Below are 21,186 nucleotides of genomic sequence, written 5' to 3' on the forward strand. Positions count from 1 at the left end.
AAAAGGCCATAAGGTTTGTATGAGCTGTCAACAAATGCATAAAAAAGTTAGGTTTTGTTTCATCCTTGCTCGCCTCCTCCACAGCGCCTTAACACCTAAAAGAAGAGAAAAGCATGAACAACTTCCTTCCTCACTGTTATTGTTGTTTATAAATACTGGCATGCAACAGTTAATAAACCTCTACCTGATGTGGATCCAAGATCATTTTCATTAAGGCCAAAGAATAAATGCTAAAGAGAAAAACAAAAAGAGGAACAAAAACTAAAGGAAGACAGAAGAAGAGAAAAAAAGAAGAGAGAAGAAGAAAGTGGTCAAAGGTTTGTAAAATAATAAACAGCATCAATATGACAGAAGTAGTCCTCACATTATCTTCATGACATTAAAAATATTACAAATGAAATTGTACCTTTTCCTCTATTTCCTTTATTTGTCTCTTTTGCAAGTCAATCCTGTCCTCCAGCTCTCTAATTCTCTGCAATGCAAAGACACAAGTGGTTAGCTGATTATTTGACTCATACAACTACTCATTTAGCTACAAAAACAAACAGCTCTTGACCAGTTAATAAGACTCTGACCCTACTATCCTGTTTATATGCTGTGAGTGATTTCCTGCCCTCTATCTCTATGGTGGCTGAGCTAGATAGGAATGAGCTGCCATGGCAACTGAAGAGCAGATTTAACTGTGAACTATGGAAGTGACTTTAAAGCTGAGCAGTCTCTTCATTGACTCTTTGTTCCTAACACATTAGCTTTAACAGCTCTCCACTCTGTTGTCAGCAGAAAACAGCCACAACCTTTATGCAGCTAGACACTGCACGACTAAATGCAAGGGCTGCTTTTTAACTATTATCAGTGCAAACAAATCGATGTTGAGGCTGAATGCCTCATTTAAACATAATATTTCAGTCTTACCCACACTGGACACTGCATGTGTCTGTGACCTCCTATTGTTCCATTTATTAGTAAGTAAATATATTAACCGTTTCCTAAAGGTGTACCGTGGTTACTGTGTTAGTAAATACAATTAATTAAAATGAAGTTTGGAGTGCCGTGATTGTTGATGTAGTCAATGAGTAACAAAGTGGACAAGCCATGAGTGTAAAACTACTGAGAGGGCAGCTGAGTGAAGGAGGGACACTGAAGGAGTGGAGCGGGGATCAGATCACAATGAAACACACACACACTCACACAAAGCCAATCTCATCTCTTTAGTCTTCCACTTTTACATATGCACTTACAGATAGAGTTACACACAGGGATACTGCATCTTTTTCATAGCACCAACTCTGGTGAGGTCAGAAGATTCAACCAGGGGTCAGACTGAGGGCGGGCAGGACTCAACAACCTGACTGGGTTTGTTTGGAGCCTTACCTGCTGGGCCTGCTGTAGGAGCTCCATGCGCTCCTGTAAGATCTGACTGTCATACTGCCGGCTCTGCCGGAGAATCTGACGCCGCAGCTTCTCCACGGCTAGCCTCAGCTCCTCCCTCTGCCTGTCTGTCAGCGACTCGGCCACCGCCTGGCATGCCGGCTGCTCCTGCTGCAGAGCGCTATACAGCGTGGCCTCCAGCTCCTCGATCCTCTGCACAACCAGCCACATATACACACACACACACACAGGTAGACAAACACACGCACACACGTGCACATGCGCATGCAGAAACACACAAAGAGGCATGCACAAGCACACACATGGAGGCACACCCAGACGAACACACACACACACACACACATACACACATCACTGTGACCATGGCAGATATGGTGAACACTGTTCCACTTTATACTGATGGCTAAATAGGCTTGACCTTCACACGGTAACATCATTTTATAACCATTACAGGTTCAAACAAAAAATACCATGTAAAAACAAGATTTAGCCAACAGAACATCAAGCGGGACCATAAACACAAACAAACACCAACACTGACCAAATAAAAAGGTTAGAATTATGCAGAAAGTGACCTAAGTCTTAACCTCTGTTATCTGCATAGTATTTATTTAAGCTAATGGAAGGGGAGAATGTTTTCACATTATTCATGCTAACAAATCTAAAACTGAGATCGTATTAAAACCACTTCCTTCAACCACTTCTATTGCATCTATTTTATACTACAAACAATTTTAATCCTTTTAAAACATAAGAGAAATAAGCTAATAAACACACGTCTGCCAATTCAGTGGTTTACATTATTAACATAATTTAGACTTCACTGATAAAAGATGCAGTATCCCAACACAATGTGACAGATTTTACCTTCATGGAGCATTCATGATGTTCAATGGGGTCATGCTGAAATGGCAGTGTTGCACCCCTGCATTCCTAAATCACATTTGCCATTTTGCATTTTACACAACCCTGGTCAGCATGTAAGTAATCAATACATATACATACAATTGGCCAGTATGCAGTACCTTCTATACTAAAGGTACTGCAGATAAAACCAGGATGTGTACTGTTACACTTCCCCCAGCTTCGTACCATGTAGGCCTGGTCCAAGGCCTGTTTCCTGTAGTCCAGCTCCTCCTCAAGGAAGCCTTTCTGCTTACTAAACAGCTCCTACAACAAGATGAAACGTGTGATGCAGAACATGATCTTTCTTTTGAGTCTAAATTCATTCATTCATTCATTTTCAACAAGACAAGATATCATAACACATTGATAAAAATGTCTGGATGTGACTAAATACAACTACAACCAATAAGGTAACTTGCAGTAGCAGCACATGAAATCCATAATGAGATGTCTACATTTACAAAACAGGATTTTTGGTGTAACAGACTCGGATTCCTGCACCTTTTATAGGTGCCATTGTCATTTTGTGACATTTTACAAAAATGTGTGGAAAGCAGTTTGAAGGGAAGAGGAAAAGGGACTCAGTATACTAAAACGTGACATTCAAAATCAAAATATGGAAGGACACTTTGTCATCAGAAAAAATGATTCTGTGTTTCTGCACAGATATTTTTTTACCTTGTCATTTTCCAGGTCAATCATCTTCTGCGTGAGGGCAGCCTCTGTGCTGTCAATCTGCTTCAACCACTACACAGGGAAGGAGTAGGATGAAGACACATGAAGCTTTTGCATCCACATTCAACAAAAATGACTCGAGTGCAGTGACTGTACTGGTAACACAGCAGTGTGCAGTAGTAGCAAAATGTCTCCACAGTGTGTCAGTAAAATCACAAGTTAAAGTAACAGTCCACTCACCTTTTCACAGAGTGAGATCACGGTCCCTGCTTGGATCACTGCTACCTGCTCCTCATTTCGGAGATTCTACATAGAATACAACAAATCAGGCACAGTTATCAGATGTTATTGATCTCAGTTACACAATAAATTTAACATGGTGTTCAAACTCACCCCATTGTCCCCCAAAATATCCAGCTTCTTCATCAGCTCAGGGATGATTACATCCTGCACAAAGATGTCATTCAGTTAAAAAGAACTTTAAATAAAGATGCTCTTTGTGAGTGTGTATTTACCTTGACTCCCTCCTGACGGCAGTAGAGCTGCAGGGCACTGCTACTGTTCTCTGGGAACGCAGACATGTGGAGATTGAGGGCAGGAGATCTGCGCTCCCTCTCCTACAGGCAGGAGAACACACATAAACATCATTAACGAACAACAGTAGACTTTCATACAGTAGTATTTCATCAAACACTGGTGATGTTGAGCAGTGAGAGGCAAAGTATGATATGAACAGGGAGTGAATGAGGGGTTTACTTACATGACACTGAAAACATGGCCAGGATCTGCCAAAATGAGGGAGGTGAAAACCCAAATGGGATGAACAAATCAAACCAGCAGGACAACGTGCCAAAAATAAAAAACTGGAGACGCCATCATCATTATTATTATTATTACTGTCTCTGTAAACTATTTTAGGTTTAATGACGTGAGTATAAAGTTTATCCATCATTCATTTTTATCTTTGGAAAACTGTAAACAAAGTAGGACATACATGCAACAATGGGAGACAAAATGAATAAATATGGGAATGGATGGTGAAATTAAATATATATTTTATTTAATTACAAATGATATTCATCTGAAGAGAACATTCATTTATTGAAAACAAAAACATCCAGTTCACTGACAGGGTACACACTCAGCTGCCATGCAAACAACAAGGAAACACAGGTGCATGGAGTGAAGAGTGTATATGTGTGTCACTGTATGTAGGTCCTGCGTCTGGAGCTGAGACTGTTGTTGTCGCTTCCTGGCGACAGTTTGTTGTTGGGACAGTCTCTTACTTCAAGTTCTAGCACCCTGAATTCCAGCAGCTCGTTCTGGTCCCGAGCGTCCTGAACTTCGGCCTGCAGCTGCGACTCCGTCTGCTGCAACGCACACATCTACAAAACACAGACACAACTTAGTCAGACAAACAAACAGCATGAGCATGTAACTAGCCCTGTAGAATTGAACCCCAGTCGGAACAAAATGAACCTAGATGTAAATGAATAAAGAGAAATGCAATTTACCTTCTCATGTAGTTCCTGATTGGTCCTGAGCAAGTACTGCTTCTCCTCCACCCACTTAGAATCCTGCCATAACAACCAAACACAACATCAGCAAGAAATGACACAGGCAGGAACAGGAGGGGAAGGAAATGATCCCAGATGACAGGGTGTAATGAGCAAAGCAGTCAGCAACACAAACCAGTCAATAAAAAACCCGCTGCTCAGTGGACATCTCTTAAAATTCAAAATGACACATGCAAAAGTAACACAGACACAAAACAACAGGAACGGGAGTGGCAGCAGCCCGATTTTATTGATCCAAAGAAAGAAAAAATAAATAAATATAACCCCTTGAGAGATAACAAAAGAGGCAAAAGAGCTGCAATCATAGTCAATAAGAGGCCACAGTACACAGAAGGAAAAAACAGAGCAGGATCAGAACAGGCATGGAACATGCAGGAAGATGACGGAAAACCTTCACAACAGATTAAACTAGGAGTACTGATATAAAGTTAAAATGACATTTTTTTAGCGTTCCTCATGATATTAGGTACAGGTTATTAATTTATTAATAAAGTCTGTTTTACTGTAGTTAATTTAGGAAAAAGGGCATTTCTTCTACACATGCACTGATTTGGCTTAACTTTCAAACGAAATTAGTAGATTTAACATTATGGTCAAAGAATTAATCACCCCCATTTGTATTGTTCTTAGGTAACAGAACAGAAGAAACTGTTACTAAAATTATTGAACATAATACATAAATTTGTACTGAGAATTACAGCATCTGAATAAATATGGGACACTGGCCAACTATGATATCCATTCAAGAGAGTATCTTGCAAGTGATAACATTAGTGATCTGTTCACTGTAACCATTATAGAAGTGGTATTGGTTACCTTTACATAAGCACAAGGAAGCTAGCCAATTTTACAGGCCAGATCAGCACCAGGAGTTTGAACAGTAACACCCAAGAAACACAACCAACACCACAACAGTAAGGACAGAGGGTGAAGCAGAGCATGCAGGCACACATGCAGGGACTGACATCACAGGATTCTGCGGAAGACCAGCATAGCGCCAGCCCAGGAGCAGAGCAGCCAGACAGACATGCAGAAGGGCCAGAGGGAGCAGGACCAGTGAGCCTCTGTCCCCGTCCCTTGTCTTTATTACCTGCCCCCTCTCAGCCAGGGCCTTCTCCAGGTCAGCAATCTTTGCCTGGCAGCTGCTGAGCTCTGCTTGCAGCTGCTCACGTGTCTGTGGGAGGAAAATTCAGCCATCAAAGACAAAAAGTTCTGGGTAGTCTAGTTATTTTATTAGTTTATATTAATGTATTATGTTGAAGTAAGCAGACACAAACCCTGGACTCCCTCTCTGCGTCCAGGGAGCCACCGGTCTGCTCTTGGAGGAGAGCGTAGGCCCGCTGAAGTGCCTGATACTCTCTGGTGAGCTGACGGAAACGAAGTTCTGACTCCTCACGGGAAACAGTCTGTGGAGTAAAACTCCATGTCAATGTCAATTATTTTCAACTTTCAGTTTTGTTACTTTTCAGCAAAGTTATTAAGATTCTTTACCTCTTCCAAATCCTCCTCTGGAGTGGCAGGTGTGCGGTCAGTGAGGTCAGTGTTATAGGAGGTGAGAGAAGAGGTCTCAGAGTCTATCGACTCCTCATCAAATCCAAAATATGTCTCCACAACATGCCTCTGTAGAGATGAGAAGAGCAAAGAAAGCGATGCATATGTTAAATCAAGCCCTCTAAACTTATGGAGGTCAGCTGGAAAACAGAATTTTCCAAACCTACAGGACACCTATTTTTAAAGTAACACATGCTTTGCAAAATAAATTGAATCTTTGTGCACAATAATTATTTATCAGCATTCTATTTTAAACTTGTCAAAATCAGGTACAGTCGATGTGACATTTTGTCACATTTAAAGCTAATTAGATCAACTCACTGAGAGTTTGTGTACTTATTTGATGCCATTAGCTTTTCCATAACCCAGAGTCCTTACCATCATGTTTGTAAGTCATCTCCTGGCAACCAGAGAAATAAAGGCAGACTAATGCACACAGACAAATGAAGGAAGAAAAATAGAGGATGAGGAGGATGTATTCTGTCATGTTGCTGGCAGGGCAAAAAAACAAAAACAAAACAAAAACAAATACTAAACTATGAAGAAAATCTCCAAAAATACATCTTGAACTACAGCAGCCAGTCTACACAGAGAACCACAGGCCTTTAGTAATGTCCAAAAAGCACAGGTGCTCTTTTTCAAACTCCCACACAAAATGAAAAAGCAGATAATAAAGCTTCTGGTTACAATAAAGCTACTCTTAAGAGTAAAAGCAGAGGTCCAGCTTCTGAATCCAGCCTCCTAAAAAGACCCAGAAGACACACATTTCCAGGTGCAGGTCCAAAAATCAAGCTGCTGTACGCTACCCAGTGTCGAACTTTTCAAGCTAACAACACTGATTCCAGCAGGAAGAGTGGGGAAAAATATATATGTGTATGCATCCGCAAACTCCTCCTCCTAGCAACATCACAGCTTCTAAAATGCCCCCTGATGTATTAGCCCAAACATGCACACACACACACGTACTGCACTGCAATTACTGTTTTACAGTTCAGCCACCTCATGCACTCTTTGTACTCTTCATTCATATACACAGGGAAGATCAAAATAAAAACATGAAATGTTGAAAACACCTTTTGTGGAAAAAACCATGATGTCATATTTATTAAGCTGTGGGAAAGGCTCAAGCAGGAGTTGTGAGTGTGTGCTCAGCAGGATGCTCACAACAGCGAGGGATGCTGTCATCCCTGTCTCCTGAGCCCAATTAAACACGAACACACACAAATGAAAACGGTATTCAGGAATCAGTCTACCTCAGCTAGGGTAATTGCTTAGTTACACATCACTGGATTAACAGATGTGTTTCAACACATCAGATCACTTACTCTTGGCATTTTGAGAGGTTTCCTCTTGTTCTTTTTGTTCATCATTAACCGGTCACGTTCCTGCAGGCAAACACAGAGCAGATGGACATTTTTGACATGTCTCCAAAACATGCCTGCATCAAAATCACAAAAACTAACTCCAATCCTGACCTGCGTGAGCTCATCAATAATGCCGCGTTGCTCGGTAACCTGCAGCTTAAGGAACTCCACTTCCTGTTCCTCATGGGCGTGGCTCAGGTCAGTCAGGGAGCTTGGCCGCTTCAGCTGGGTCTGAATAGTTTTCTGCTGTGAAGGTGGTCGAGAGGAGGAAGCTCTTTCCTTCTAACGGAGGGAAACAGGAAGACACAAGGCCAAATTAAGGTATGTGTTTTTCCTTTTCTCAAATAGCCAGTAGAGGTCGTACTTCCTTTTGGAAACCTAACACATCTACTACAAACATCTGTGCTAGTATTTTTACTTTGAGTTTATCTTCAGTTAAGAACAATAGAGAAGTGAGAGACAACATAGAATGACACATGCTATGTTAATCTCACCATTTCAGCATTCTCACGGCTCAGGTTCTTGAGTTTCTCCTCCATGCGTTGTAGTGTTTGCAAGAGGTCATCGTTTTTCTTAGACAGCCGTTTGTTCTTCTCAAACATGGGCTTCATCTGGCTCTCTGCCTCTCGCACCCGCTTCAACTGAACACAGGAAGGAAACAGGGAGGGGAAGCAGTGTAACCTTAAGTCTTGACTTAGTAGTAACACACAAATTGCACCTTCACCAGGAACCACAATAATAAGCCAGTAAGAAAATAAACCATGCAAACCAATCATGTTTTACGCTTCATGTAATTCTACAACTGAATGTGTGCTCCTCACTAGTTCATTCCTCTCATCGGCCAGCAAAGCATTTCTGTCCTCCAGTTTCCTGATGACCGAGTGGAGCTCTGCTATCTTCAACTGGAACCTTCTCATGTCACGCTCATCCACCTCCTGTTGAGCAGGGGGGAGAGGAGAGGAGGAGGAAGATAACAACTGAAAATGGGACAACATGCAGGCAGGCAGGCAGGTAATGGAGATGGATAGGAAAGAGGAAGTGATGGGATGAAGGCTGAGTTGGCATTTCACAACGTGAATGTGTATGTGAATATACATAGACTAACACACACATGTGTAATAGTTTAGTGTTTTCTAGATGAAAAAAGATGCACTGATTTCACTCTTTTCTAAACCCTTTTATTGTGGAATTGAGCCACCCCACTGACCCAGTGCAATGCCACTGATTTTTTTACAAATAAAAACTTTATCCTTGAAAAAGTGCATCCAAAAAGCACATTAATTTGATTTGTGTAATTTGGGCTTCTGCACATAATTTGTGTGCATTAAGTATAGATTACGTGTCTGTCTGTCTGTACCTGGTTGTTGAGCAGGTCTGGGTTTTCTCCCAGTCCAGGCACCACTTCTCTCTTGGGGCTGCCGTGGTTGTGCCTCTCAGCCTCTCGTACCTGACCCAGCTGCTCATCCAGGGCTTCCTTTTGGAGCTGAAGCTTCTGAGCATAACCAGCTTGCACCCCCAGCTCCCTCTCCAGGGCCCCCACCACTCGGTCTTTTGCCTTCAACTCATCCATCTACAAGAGAGGTACATGGTGTGGTATAAGTGAGTGAATCAGACTATTTCTCATCAAAACCAAGCGGCTCAAACCCCGCTCCTCCATATTTGTAGTTGTGTGTCCTTGGGCAAGGCACTTTACCCACATTGCAACTGTGTGATTGTGGTGTGAATGAATAATGCATTTCAATGTAAAGCGCTTTGAGTGCTATATAAGACCAATGCATTATTATTTGATATTGTGCAGATATTTCTGATATGCTGCAGAAAAAGTACTAAAACATTTAACAAAAATTCAATTCATTCATCATTTTCCAAAGCGTGCAAACTTTGATGATAACTTTTCTCTCTACATGATGCACAGCTCCAGTCTAACAAGCCGCTTGTGCTGGTGGCCCAGAGCAGAACGAGAGACTGACAATGTTTTTCAGCTTTTAAAAATCACCTCTGATTAATTTATGAATCTTTGTTCTTGCTCTGCATTCACACATCTCCTCCTGACAATTGTTACCACTTCTACTTCCCTCCGCATTTTGTTCTTGAACACAGCTATTTCCTGCACTGCCTGCACTGCCAGCGCCGCATCAATCAGCTACACTTTCCTCTTTTAGTCTCCTCACTCAAACATTCCTTTAATAACAATGATGTCTGTTGTTGGTGCATGGATTGGCGTTAATGAGTAACTGCAGCTGGTACACATACTTTTATTTCTACAGATAAGGCACCACATGGTGAAGATAAACTCAAGACAGACAAATTAGCTTCTAACCGTCATACAACATGAGTAAGATAAGCCGCTAGCTTGAACTGAATGTCAGCAGCAGGAAGGCAGATATCAGACTGTGTGGACTACATCTGATGTTTTGCCAGGCAAACCTATCTATTTATAGCTCATGGGGCATTGTAAGATCTGTCTCTTTGTATTTTGTTGTTTGCTTATTTAGTCAGGGAGAAAGAGAGAAATATTAGCATGTTGAAACTGCAAAAACAAACTTGCTGACTAGTACATCAAGGTATATTAGGTTTGAAAAGATTCAGTTTCAAATTTCTAGAAAAGAACATTTGAGTGTCTGTGGTGTAAGTTTTGTGTGGTCTCACCAGTCGACGGATGTCTTTCTCACAGTCCCGTTTAATACGATGCACCTCATCCTGGTGCTGTTGGTAGGCTGTGCGGAGATCAGCTGCTTTGGCTTTATCAGCTTGCAGAGCGTTTGCCAGCGCCTCCTCTGCCTGCTTTCTGCTCACTTTCTGCTCCTGGATCTAAAATAAATACAAAAACACGCACACAAAACAATCATGTTAACACACATAAAAACAAAAACAAATAAGTGATTTAACTCAGTAAACACTTGGGGTATCCAATTAAACACTTGTGGTGGTAGATGCCCTGTTTGTCAAGGAAGGCTTCTGTGAAACAATAGCTTGGCAACAGGCTTTTCCTCCCTATTTCCTGTTTTTCCTGCAGCAAATTTACAAAGATGTACACAGTCTGACATGAGCATGAACACACACACACATATGAACACACATTTTGTTTTGCACAAAAAATATCTTTATCCTAACAACAACCAGTGCCCTCTATCTAGTCCTCAGCACTTATTTCATTACAACATGCATACTATATAATTCCATTAAAAGATGAAACCATAATGCCAGATTTTGTCACCTACCTCCTGCTGTAGCTTTAGCCTCTCCCCATCAAAGGCTCTCCTGGCCTCCTCCCGAGCCTCTCCCAGAAGAGCATTTTTGAGCTTGTCCGCCGCTCCATCTCTCAGTGCGTTTACAAGCCCCTGGAGCCTCTGAACCTCTGTGTCCCGGATCTTGATAGCCCGGGCCAGCTCAGCCTCATGCTGTCGTGCCAGGGTCTCGCGGGCAGCTGCTATCTCACGTAGCTTTTCTTCATGAAGTTTAGCACGCAGGTCAGTGAGTGCTACCGCATGCTTATGTTGCTCAAGCTCCCGAGCCTGCCGCTGCTCCTGGAGCCGCTCACGGAGCTTACATACCTGGGAGAAGTGCATAATACAAATGAATATTGCACATTACACCAGCACTGTGCTGTGTGTTCATCCATGTGACAGTGTGCTGCATAGAGGAAATGTCATGAAGTGATGTATGCTAGTGAAAATACATGCACCAACTGCAAAAAAATACCATCACATCTGTGACATCCTGAAAATCAGTTTTGTAATCTGCTTCTACCTCCTCTTCCTCTTCTACCTCCTCCTCACCTTGCCACGCTCCTGCTGGAGCTCAATCTGGATGTCCATGAGTTTACTTTTCAGTTCGTCATTGGTGACCTGCACCGAATCAGCCATCACCTCCGATTTCTCCGGCTTCTTTCCCTTCTTAGGGGGTTGGGCCGATGGGGGTGTGGTTGATGACATAGCACTCCTGTGGCCCTCTCAGGACAGACATAGAGTGCAGGTTGTGGCAATATGAAAGAGAGAGTCAGTGGCAGCCGCTCCTCCACACAATGCCCTTCATCACCATGTCACTGAAGAGTCTACATCCTGACAGAAAATCGTGAGTTTCTGTTTGAAAGAGAGACAAAGAAACAAAGACAACATGTAAAAAGAATGAGTCATTGTTAAAAAATGGTTTACACAAAACTATTCTGTACAACAATCTGGGGCCAGTCCATATGACACAGCACAGCTTAGGGAAAAGAGACTATTTTGGGGGACTAACATTTACACTCTCCTCTGTCTCCCTTCTCTCTCTGACATATCAACAGAGAATTTATCATCATCCTCTGTCAGTCCCTGGGCTGAACTTAGAAGCTCTGTAGTGCATGAAAATGTGTCTGGCCTCCACAGTTTCAGTCTCTACTACCTTGCATCTCACTGGATCCTTTTACTCTCCCGGTAGACCCATACATCTTTCTCATAGTTTGATGGCCTCAAATGTACAAAGATCCATGAACTGTTCTTGTCTAGAACAAACTAACGAACACTTGGCTGCTGCTGCTGCTGCTGCTGATTGGTTGTAGATCGTTATTCATGAAAGTATGTGTTGATAATGCCTCTTTGGAAGATCTAAAATGGCCTAATAGATGTGGATTAGTTTGCTAATGCGTAGTTCCAATACTGAATATGCCTCCAAAAACGTAACAATAAACATACTAATCAACAAAACAATCTATCACATTTTACACTGTAAAATATAGAATAGAATAGACATAGGTGCAGAAGCAAAAATGTAGAATTTGTAATGCAGGTATAAATATAAGTCTAAACCGGGTTGTGCAATTTGGTATAAAGATATGAGTACAAGAGCAATTTGAAAGTTAAAAACCTAAACCTTGTGCAAAATCTGTCCCTTACAGCAGGGAGTTATATAACATAATACTGACATAATATTGTCAAAATGTTGAGATTTTGCCACCTCTGGCTAATGCCTAGAAACTATTTCGAATAATAACAATTATTCAAGAGTAGCAAAAACGTAATTTCCTGTAGTGTAATGTGAGACAGATGAAGCAAAAATGCTGCATTACTGTACATTGTAATACAGCATTGTGGTGACTGTGCAAGGCTGTAGTTTCAAAGGGCAGCACCAAACTTAAAAAAATAATTTCAGCTGTCTTCTTTGACTGAATTGTGGGAACAGAATAGTAATAGACCTCCCCTCAATGCAAAGGCCTTTCAACTGAGCCACATAGGAAAAGACATGAGGGATGAAATGCTCCTACACTCAACAAAAATATAAACGCAACACTTTTGTTTTTGCTCCCATGTTTCATGAGATGGACTTGAAGATCTAAACTTCATTCCAGATACACAATATTACCATTCCTCTCAAACATTGTTCACAAATCTGTCTAAATGTGTGATAGTGAGCACTTCTGCTTTGCTGAGATAATCCATCCCACCTCACAGGTGTGCCACATCAAGATGCTGATCTGACATCATGATTAGTGCACAGGTGTACCTCAAACTGCCCACAATAAAAGGCCACCCTGAAATTTGCAGTTTTGTCTCACAGCAAAATGCCACAGATGCCACAAGCATTGAGGGAGCGTGCAATTGGCATGCTGACAGCAGGAATGTCAACCAGATCTGTTGCTCGTGCATTGAATGTTCATTTCTCCACCATAAGCCGTCTCCAAAGGCGTTTCAGAGAATATGGCAGTACATCCAACCGGCCTCACAACCGCAGACCACGAGTAACCACACCAGCCCAGGACCTCCACATCCAGCAGGTTCACCTCCGAGATCGTCTGAGACCAGCCACTCAGACAGCTGCTGAAACAATTGGTTTGCATAACCAAACAATTTCTGCACAAACTGTCAGAAACCGTCTCAGAGAAGCTCAACTGCATGCTCGTCGTCCTCATTGGGGTCTTAACCTGACTCCAGATCGTCGCCGTAACAGACTTGAGTGGGCAAATGCTCACATTCGATGGCGTCTAGCACGTTGGAGAGGTGTTCTCTTCACGGATGAATCTCGGTTTACATTGTTCAGGGCAGATGGCAGACAGCGTGTGTGGCGTCGTGTGGGTGAGCGCTTTGCTGATGTCAATGTTGTGGATCGAGTGGCCCATGGTGGTGGTGGGGTCATGGTATGGGCAGGCATCTGTTATGGACGAAGAACACAGGTGCATTTTATTGATGGCATTTTGAATGCACAGAGATACCGTGATGAGATCCTGAGGCCCATTGTTGTGCCATACATCCATGAACATCACCTCATGTTTCAGCAAGATAATGCACGGCCCCATGTTGCAAGGATCTGTACACAATTCCTGGAAGCTGAAAATGTCCCAGTTCTTGCATGGCCAGCATACTCACCGGACATGTCACCCATTGAACATGTTTGGGATGTGCTTGACCGGCGTATACGACAGCGTGCACCAGTTCCCACTAATATCCAGCAACTTCGCACAGCCATTGAAGAGGAGTGGACCAACATTCCACAGGCCACAATAGACAATCTGATAAACTCTATGCGAAGAAGATGTGTTGCACTGCATGAGGCAAATGGTGGTCACACCAGATACTGACTGGTTCTGAGTCCCCAGACCGCCAATAAAGCAGAAACAAAATGCACATTTCAGGGTGGCCTTTTATTGTGGGCAGTTTGAGGTACACCTGTGCACTAATCATGATGTCAGATCAGCATCTTGATGTGGCACACCTGTGAGGTGGGATGGATTATCTCAGCAAAGCAGAAGTGCTCACTATCACACATTTAGACAGATTTGTGAACAATGTTTGAGAGGAATGGTAATATTGTGTATCTGGAATGAAGTTTAGATCTTCAAGTCCATCTCATGAAACATGGGAGCAAAAACAAAAGTGTTGCGTTTATATTTTTGTTGAGTGTATATTCCAGCTGAGGGCAGGCTACAAATATATCTTTGCATGGTTTATTTTAGGTGTGTTACAATGACACACATTTAGTCCACTGAAAGTGGACCCCTCTAATCTCTTCTTGGAGTGAATTGTAACCCAGTAACCAGTCTTTCTGCTGACTATAAAATAAATAATGCAACAATGAGGGAGCTGAAGCATTAAGACCGCAGGCGTCTCCATCTTTCTCTGCATACGCACATTACCAAACATTCATACAACATACACAGATGGCAGAAATAGTTACCAAGGCAACCCTTGCTCTCAAAAACTCTATTCCTCTCATAGCTAAGGATGACGGGAAGGAGAAGTCTCACAGTGGATACAGAGCACACACTGTAGAAAGCCCATGCATTTGAAAAAAACACACACACACATGCACACACATGACTACGTTATCTGGTTCTATCTTTGAGCTGAGGTTGACTGAGAGTCAGAATTGCATTGATGCTGGAGGGCACGGAAGCTTTCATCCACATGAATTTTTACACAGCGCATACACACGAGCAAATGCTGGGAACCAATGGTGACGAGAGGGAAGAATAAAAGAATGAAGGAGCAGGATTAAGTCTGTAAGAGAGCAGCAGAGAGGAGGAAGGAGCAAGAGTGAAATACACCAGAGAAACCAACCTCTCCTCTTACATTCCCCACCGTCTCTACATCCCACCACCCCCACTTGCTGGCAATAGTGATGTTACTGATCTCACTCTCATTCACAGAGACAGACAGAAAGAGGGAGAAAGAAAGAGAGACAGAGAGAAACAGCGAGAGAGATCATTCACGCACACACACAGCACTGACACAAGCACACATTTTCTGAGCCACAAACTGAATAAGGGACAGATACAGCTGACACGTATTCACGCAGGCACTCAAAGAGCTCTATGCTTATTCACATTAGTAACAAACGTATTATTTACAGTAGGTCAGCAGACTTGATGTGCAAGCATCCACAGTGGAACGTACAAATTTACAAAATCAGAACATAAAAATGTCATTGCTTTTTAGCATGTTTGTGCACGTCTGTGCCAACATCGTAAACCAGATGTATCCAAGCTGAAATGGCTGAGAGGCATGACGGATGCTTTCACAGGTTTATCTTCCTAAGGAAAGGAAGTGTGGATGCTTATCTCGCTAATAAACCAAGGAATCTCTGTATGTTTGTGTGTGTGGCTGCTGTTTGTTTTGACTCATTGTAGTAGTAGTAGTTGCAGTCAGTGCCATGGTTTGAGTGGTCGTCATATATGTACTTCATTCACATGAACCAAAGACGCACAGCATAGCAACTGAATGGGGCCCCAGAATGCTGAGCAACCTTATACCACAGCAGGACGTTTGCAATGACATCTCTGCAGGAAGCTCCCTACATGAAGGGAGTGCATTCCTGACATCTGTATCTGTGTGTGTTTGTGTCCAGCTGCCTGATCAAAAGTACTAGTGTGGACACTGTCTGTAATTACTATCAGCTGCCCCATTATTTATCACCACAGTGGTGACAAAAAAAAGTAGTGTTTTCACTATTTAGTTGTAGGTGATTCAGTTGGCATTTGCTCTGCTTATCAGTCTGCTGTAGCAATTCAAGCTTTCTCTTTGAAAACTGTGTTAAAGCCAGTCTAAATGTCATTATCCTATCTAGAGTAATGCCATTATAGTGAGGATGGAATTTGAGTTAGGTCAAGGTCTAAATTTTAATGCTCTGGATGCAAGGATGCAGTGTCAATGTAAAGTCAGTCAACACAACAGGAAAATGCACAAAAATAAATAAATAAATATACTTACCATTAAGTAATTCACCCGAGACCAACATGTGTGTGCAGGCACACTGTTCCCACACAGACTTCTGGAGCCACATGTTCCCAAGCTGGCAACCAGGCGCTAAATCTCAAAGTTTATAGTTCATTGAAAACCAGGAATTTAAATGGGGAAACTGGAACATTTTATAGGGGCACTGAGAAGCCTACAAGCACCTTTATCTTCACAGAAGCAAACAAACGCCAGTGCAGGTCATAGACCTTAAACTACCTCGCTCAAAGTATAAACAGTTAGTGTAGTTTATATTCTGCCGGAAAACTTCAAAGCAGAAAATCTTTTCACCAAACACCACTGGTCATATAATTGAATCAAATATCAACAAGGCAGCTTAAACTGACAATGGAGATTTCATCACCAATGCGAATCAGAGGCCTGTAATAGATATGTCTAACTGGGGGCCATGTAACATGAATGAGAACGGTCGTAATCAATGTAGTTTTTTGTGTTTCAGAGGACAGTGGTGTTCACATTGAAGTCATATGACACTTGTACCTATGAATGAACCTATGAATAAACCATCGTGATACACACACAAAAAAACTCAACTGAACAATGTGGAAAGTAATGTGAATGTTCCCTTGGCTGTAACTTTAATTAGGAAGTAACGATGAAATTCTAAGTTTCACAATTGAGAAGCTTAACAGTGTCCCTCAGTCTCAGTGTGAAAAACATACAGGTAGTTTCATAACTGCCTAAGGAAGTGCCTCTTCACTGTGCGTGAACTAACAGGTCATCATAGGGTTACAACAGCAGATAGGGTTTCTGCCCTTTCATTTGAAAAAGTGCTATTTTTTAATATTGTGTTTCAACTCTTTGTGCACTGCATTGTACACTGCAGTCCAGCTCTTGTTCTTCATTTTGCATGATGTAAAATAATACATGCATATATCACAATATAACTGATCAACCTGTATAAATAAAATATAAATAAAATGTGATCACATTCTCACCCATTCTATTTAACATTAGCGTGAACTTTAATCAGCCATTTGTCTATAAAGTATTTTAAATGTAGTCAGAAATCATAATATTTGGACACACATTTTAGTTTGACCAACAGTCCCACCCTTGATCATATGTTCACAATAATCATTATGAAAGTAGCTAATACACATATGAGCAATCTGCAATCCCTAACCTCATCCATTAAAATTGTTGCTGATTAATTCTGTGTCCACTTTCAGGATGAATTGTCTCCCTGTGCAAAGGCCAAGTCTCATCCCTCTCATTGCCTGGCGCTATGCAACTTGACTTATCCCATAATTGCCATTAGATGTATTCTGAGGAAGTGCGGTATATTTATAGATTTCGCAGGCCTTTTTTGAGAGTGAGAGCGATTGTTGCGACCTAAAATGCCTGATTTTGCAGCGGCTTTTTCAAAAAATTGCAATGAAAGTTGTTTTTAGATGCTTGTTGTGGTGAAATTACAGGGACATGAGAATGTTGCTAAAAATAGTTGTGATTTCACCTTCTTATTCACGATTCATAATAAGGCAGATTGGCATGCAAGCAAGACAACGCAGCTATCACCTACACCATCTACGTTACCACTAACTATGCACAAGGTAAACATTGCAATGGCCACCATCTTATTACACAGTCTACAGATGGATTTCCTCAAAGCCAGACAGACCACACACACGCATGCATACACTTCTTCCGGATAGTCAGACTTAACTAGACTTCAGCTAGACATAAAGGCCCAATTAATACACGGGTGCTCAAACAAACACTCCTTACTTCTCTTCTTGTCTTGCCAGGTTAAAAATCAACAGAAAGGGCGTGTACTGGTTGATATAATGCTCACTCTTGTTATACTGCACACACCTCAGTGTAGTTATATCAGCATCAGCAGACAGTGGACTGCCAGAACAAGGCTGGTTACATTCCAGACATCCCGCCATGGTCCATATGCACACACACACAAACGGACGCACACATGCACACACACGATACTCTAAAGACACTGTAAGGAGTGAGTTGCTGAGTAACCCAGACAAGAGCAACACTGATAAAGCATATGACCTAAAAACTACTATGCCAACAGCATGACAAGTTACTGACCCCAATGACTAGTCAGTCACTGTGTCTGAGGTACAGATGGATTACTGTTCCTAGTTTGATAGTTCTCCCTCAGATTTATTGCACCTATTACTGTGTCAATATGGAGGGACTGTGTATTTTCAAGCATCAGCATGTTTGATTTTGCGTGGGTGCATCTGTGTGCATCCCTCTTAAAAGGACATGGTGGTGCAGTCAGAATAAACTTGAATAAACCTAAAAAGGTACAGTGGTGAAGACAAAACATGAAGGTAATAGTACACTGAGATTATTCTGGTAGCTGCATGTCACTGAACACATCACACTGAGAAAGGCAGGGGTATGGATGGAGACAAAATTATGATCCTACATATGCTGTAATACCAAACAGACAATAATCATGATATGATGTTAAAAATAAATATTGGTGATAAAACCTCCTACTATACCTGCACTCGACTCAACTCAACTTGCCAGCTACCCGCACAGTATGTGGCTACTGCAGCTGGTTAAAATCACCCTAGAGGAAATGACAGTTGCCAGCTCACGTGGAGAGGGAGTGTTTGGATTCCAACACACCAGTTTGCAGAAAATGATAATAAGTCTTGCAAAAATGGTCAACACCATCAACCTTCTCACCCAGATTCAACTCCATCATCTGGCACATTTCCTTCACATCAGAAAGAGTAACTTGCAGGTGGTTTGCTCGGTCAGCCTGGTGTTGGACATGGCAGCAGGTTTTTCTTCACTGGTTAAAGCCAGAGCTCCACGTCAGCCAACACTAACCCCACAAACACCATGCGAAGAGGGACTGCTGTTCAGGATGCGCTTTTATTCCGCCAAGCTGTGGGCTCAGATGCTCCATCACACTTCAGAGTGTGTAAAAGGAGCTGATAAATTATTAGATTTGTTGTTTTTCCTCTCTACTGTCTTCAATAGATATATGACACTCACTGTTAATTCTTTGGTAAATCAGGCCTCAGGCGGGCCCTCATTTTCCTGTGTTCAGTTAAAATGGGCACCCCAGCATGCATCCTAGTTTCTGATTAAACAGAAGTGAGTGTTCAACACATGTTGTCTGTCCACTGAGGCAGATTTACGAGCCTCTGGAGCTGCATGCTAACAGCAGCAGAGCTGTTATGACAGACAAGAGTCCCTGCCGGTGGAAACAGGCAGACAGCATGCACGGCACAGGGCTGGCGTTGGTAAAGGCATATGTGCTGGTTAGCTTGATGTGATGTGGCCAGCGCTCTAATGAGCTGTCAAACGGCAGATTAAAGGGTATGGTGCTGCTGGTGGGAGAGCTTTTACACTGCTGACAGCCTGTTTGTCCGGCTGGCCAACCACACCCCACGGCGACATGCGTGAGGCTGCAGCAGCAACAGAGGCATCCTCCAGCCACAGAGGACGGGCGTCCTTGCGCGCTGGCTGCACAGTCTCATGATGTTTCTGAGTGTTTCCAGTGTTGTATTATGGCGTGACCACAGACTGATGTGGTCCATGTTTCAGCGGTGGGAGGACAGGAAGGTAAAGGTGGATACAGCGGCTAAGATAAGGAGGACATCATCATCATCATCATCACGCTTCCTCTCTGCTGGCCTGAGATGTCACACACGCGTTCAAGCATGCTGCCTAAACACCACCTCTCTCTGCGGGTCATGTCACTGTCAGCAGCCAAGACTCAGACTGAGAGCCAGAAATGATGAAGCCCTGCCAGTGACCGTCACTAGCAGGAGGAAGCACCGCAGACACCCCTCCTGTCAGATTCTACAAAGAAGTTATGTGGCCCCACAGAGAGAATAAACTTACCTGAAATGGAGGTCACAAGTGGCCCGATGTTGAAACGCCGCCGCCGCCTGCTTTGCCGCTTCACATCCAGGAAGGGAGGCTGACCGGACTTTGGCTGTAATAAGTCACCTCATTCACTCATTCACAAAGCGGAGCTCCGCTAACTGCCCACTGCGGCCATGTAGCCCTGTCGTCCTCAGATATTTGCACACATTTCTTCTGGCTACCGGAGCCGTACCTCTGCCGCCGCCACTGACAACATTAACATCAAGCTGCAGACAATCAGCTCCGGGCTTCTCCTCCTCTCGCGCTGCACGCTGACATTTCCCTCTACGCCCACTCTCGCGCGCGCGCGCGGGGGCGCTACGTCATCCTTTCCGTGCACATGAGTGGAAATAAAATACACACATAATTCCGTTTACCTCGACGTGAACGTGGGAATAGAAATTAATTAATTATCAATTAATTAATTACTTTCAAAATAAACAAATAAATAACGCCGGGTGGTGGCGGCGGTGCGGTGGGCGTGGACACCGGCAGCGTGATAGAAGCGCGACACCTGACTGCGTGTTCAAGAATGACACCGCGCGCGGTAAATGCGTGTACACGCAGCCGTTGCGTGAGAGACGTTACGTCGTTGTGGTGTGCGGTGGTACCAGACAGATAACACACACACACACACACACATCACATTTATTTTCAACATGTACCCCTATGTCATTTACACAATGTAGTAATGATAACAATTAAATCTGTATATGAGCCATGATGCATCCTACAATGAATGAATCACTGCTGTTGTTCTTTAGTTAAGGAGTAAAGGCTATAAGAGGTTATGAGCATCACCATTAAAAGTGAAATAATCTGACAATATGAAAGTGGTGTGTGTGTGTGTGTGTGACCCAGTTTCTGGAGGATGCATTACTTACGCACAGATGCCTGTTTCTGCCTCTCGACACTGCGCCTGCCTGTCTGCCATTCACAAGCAGCAACAGACACACACACACAGCATATGCAGCCCATTGCTGTAAGGCATTGTAGGGACACAGGAAGTGGGATGAGTTTCAGTTGTGTAGATTATCTGCTCTCTTTTCATTCACTAATCAGAGCTGGGGGATTTCAATTACTCTGGACTATTAAACCAGACTAAGCAAATAGTTTGGTACCCTTACTGCACTCTAT

The 21,186-nt window shown here is 42.7% G+C and overlaps 1 protein-coding gene across 1 annotated transcript; it reads right to left on the minus strand.

Annotated features, from left to right (window-relative positions):
* On the minus strand, positions 1 to 20,327 carry jakmip1 (janus kinase and microtubule interacting protein 1). The gene is made up of 23 exons (XM_028416497.1): positions 20,026 to 20,327; positions 11,242 to 11,544; positions 10,684 to 11,016; positions 10,112 to 10,273; positions 8,820 to 9,032; positions 8,284 to 8,397; positions 7,957 to 8,103; positions 7,574 to 7,744; positions 7,424 to 7,483; positions 6,039 to 6,167; positions 5,825 to 5,953; positions 5,638 to 5,721; positions 4,485 to 4,547; positions 4,257 to 4,355; positions 3,486 to 3,587; positions 3,364 to 3,417; positions 3,211 to 3,276; positions 2,974 to 3,042; positions 2,482 to 2,559; positions 1,372 to 1,581; positions 407 to 472; positions 185 to 261; positions 1 to 95 (listed from the first exon to the last, which is right to left on the minus strand). Exons 2-22 carry the CDS (start codon positions 11,395 to 11,397, stop codon positions 211 to 213), a joined length of 2,556 nt encoding a protein of 851 aa, XP_028272298.1. The 5' UTR covers positions 11,398 to 11,544; positions 20,026 to 20,327; the 3' UTR covers positions 1 to 95; positions 185 to 210.
* Positions 20,328 to 21,186: the final 859 nt, after the last annotated feature.

The sequence above is a fragment of the Parambassis ranga genome, chromosome 10 (genome assembly GCF_900634625.1).
Source record: "Parambassis ranga chromosome 10, fParRan2.1, whole genome shotgun sequence".
In the NCBI taxonomy this organism is placed as follows: Eukaryota; Metazoa; Chordata; class Actinopteri; family Ambassidae; genus Parambassis; species Parambassis ranga.

Bases quoted from the DNA above. Each gene is read 5' to 3' on its own strand.
- jakmip1 (XM_028416497.1), bottom strand. From the start codon at position 11,397: ATGTCATCAACCACACCCCCATCGGCCCAACCCCCTAAGAAGGGAAAG. The intron at 7,745-7,956 runs GTGAGATTAACA...TCCCTCCGTTAG, and splicing joins GCCGTGAGAATGCTGAAATG to AAGGAAAGAGCTTCCTCCTC. The intron at 2,560-2,973 runs GTAAAAAAATAT...ATCTTGTTGTAG, and splicing joins TTGACCTGGAAAATGACAAG to GAGCTGTTTAGTAAGCAGAA.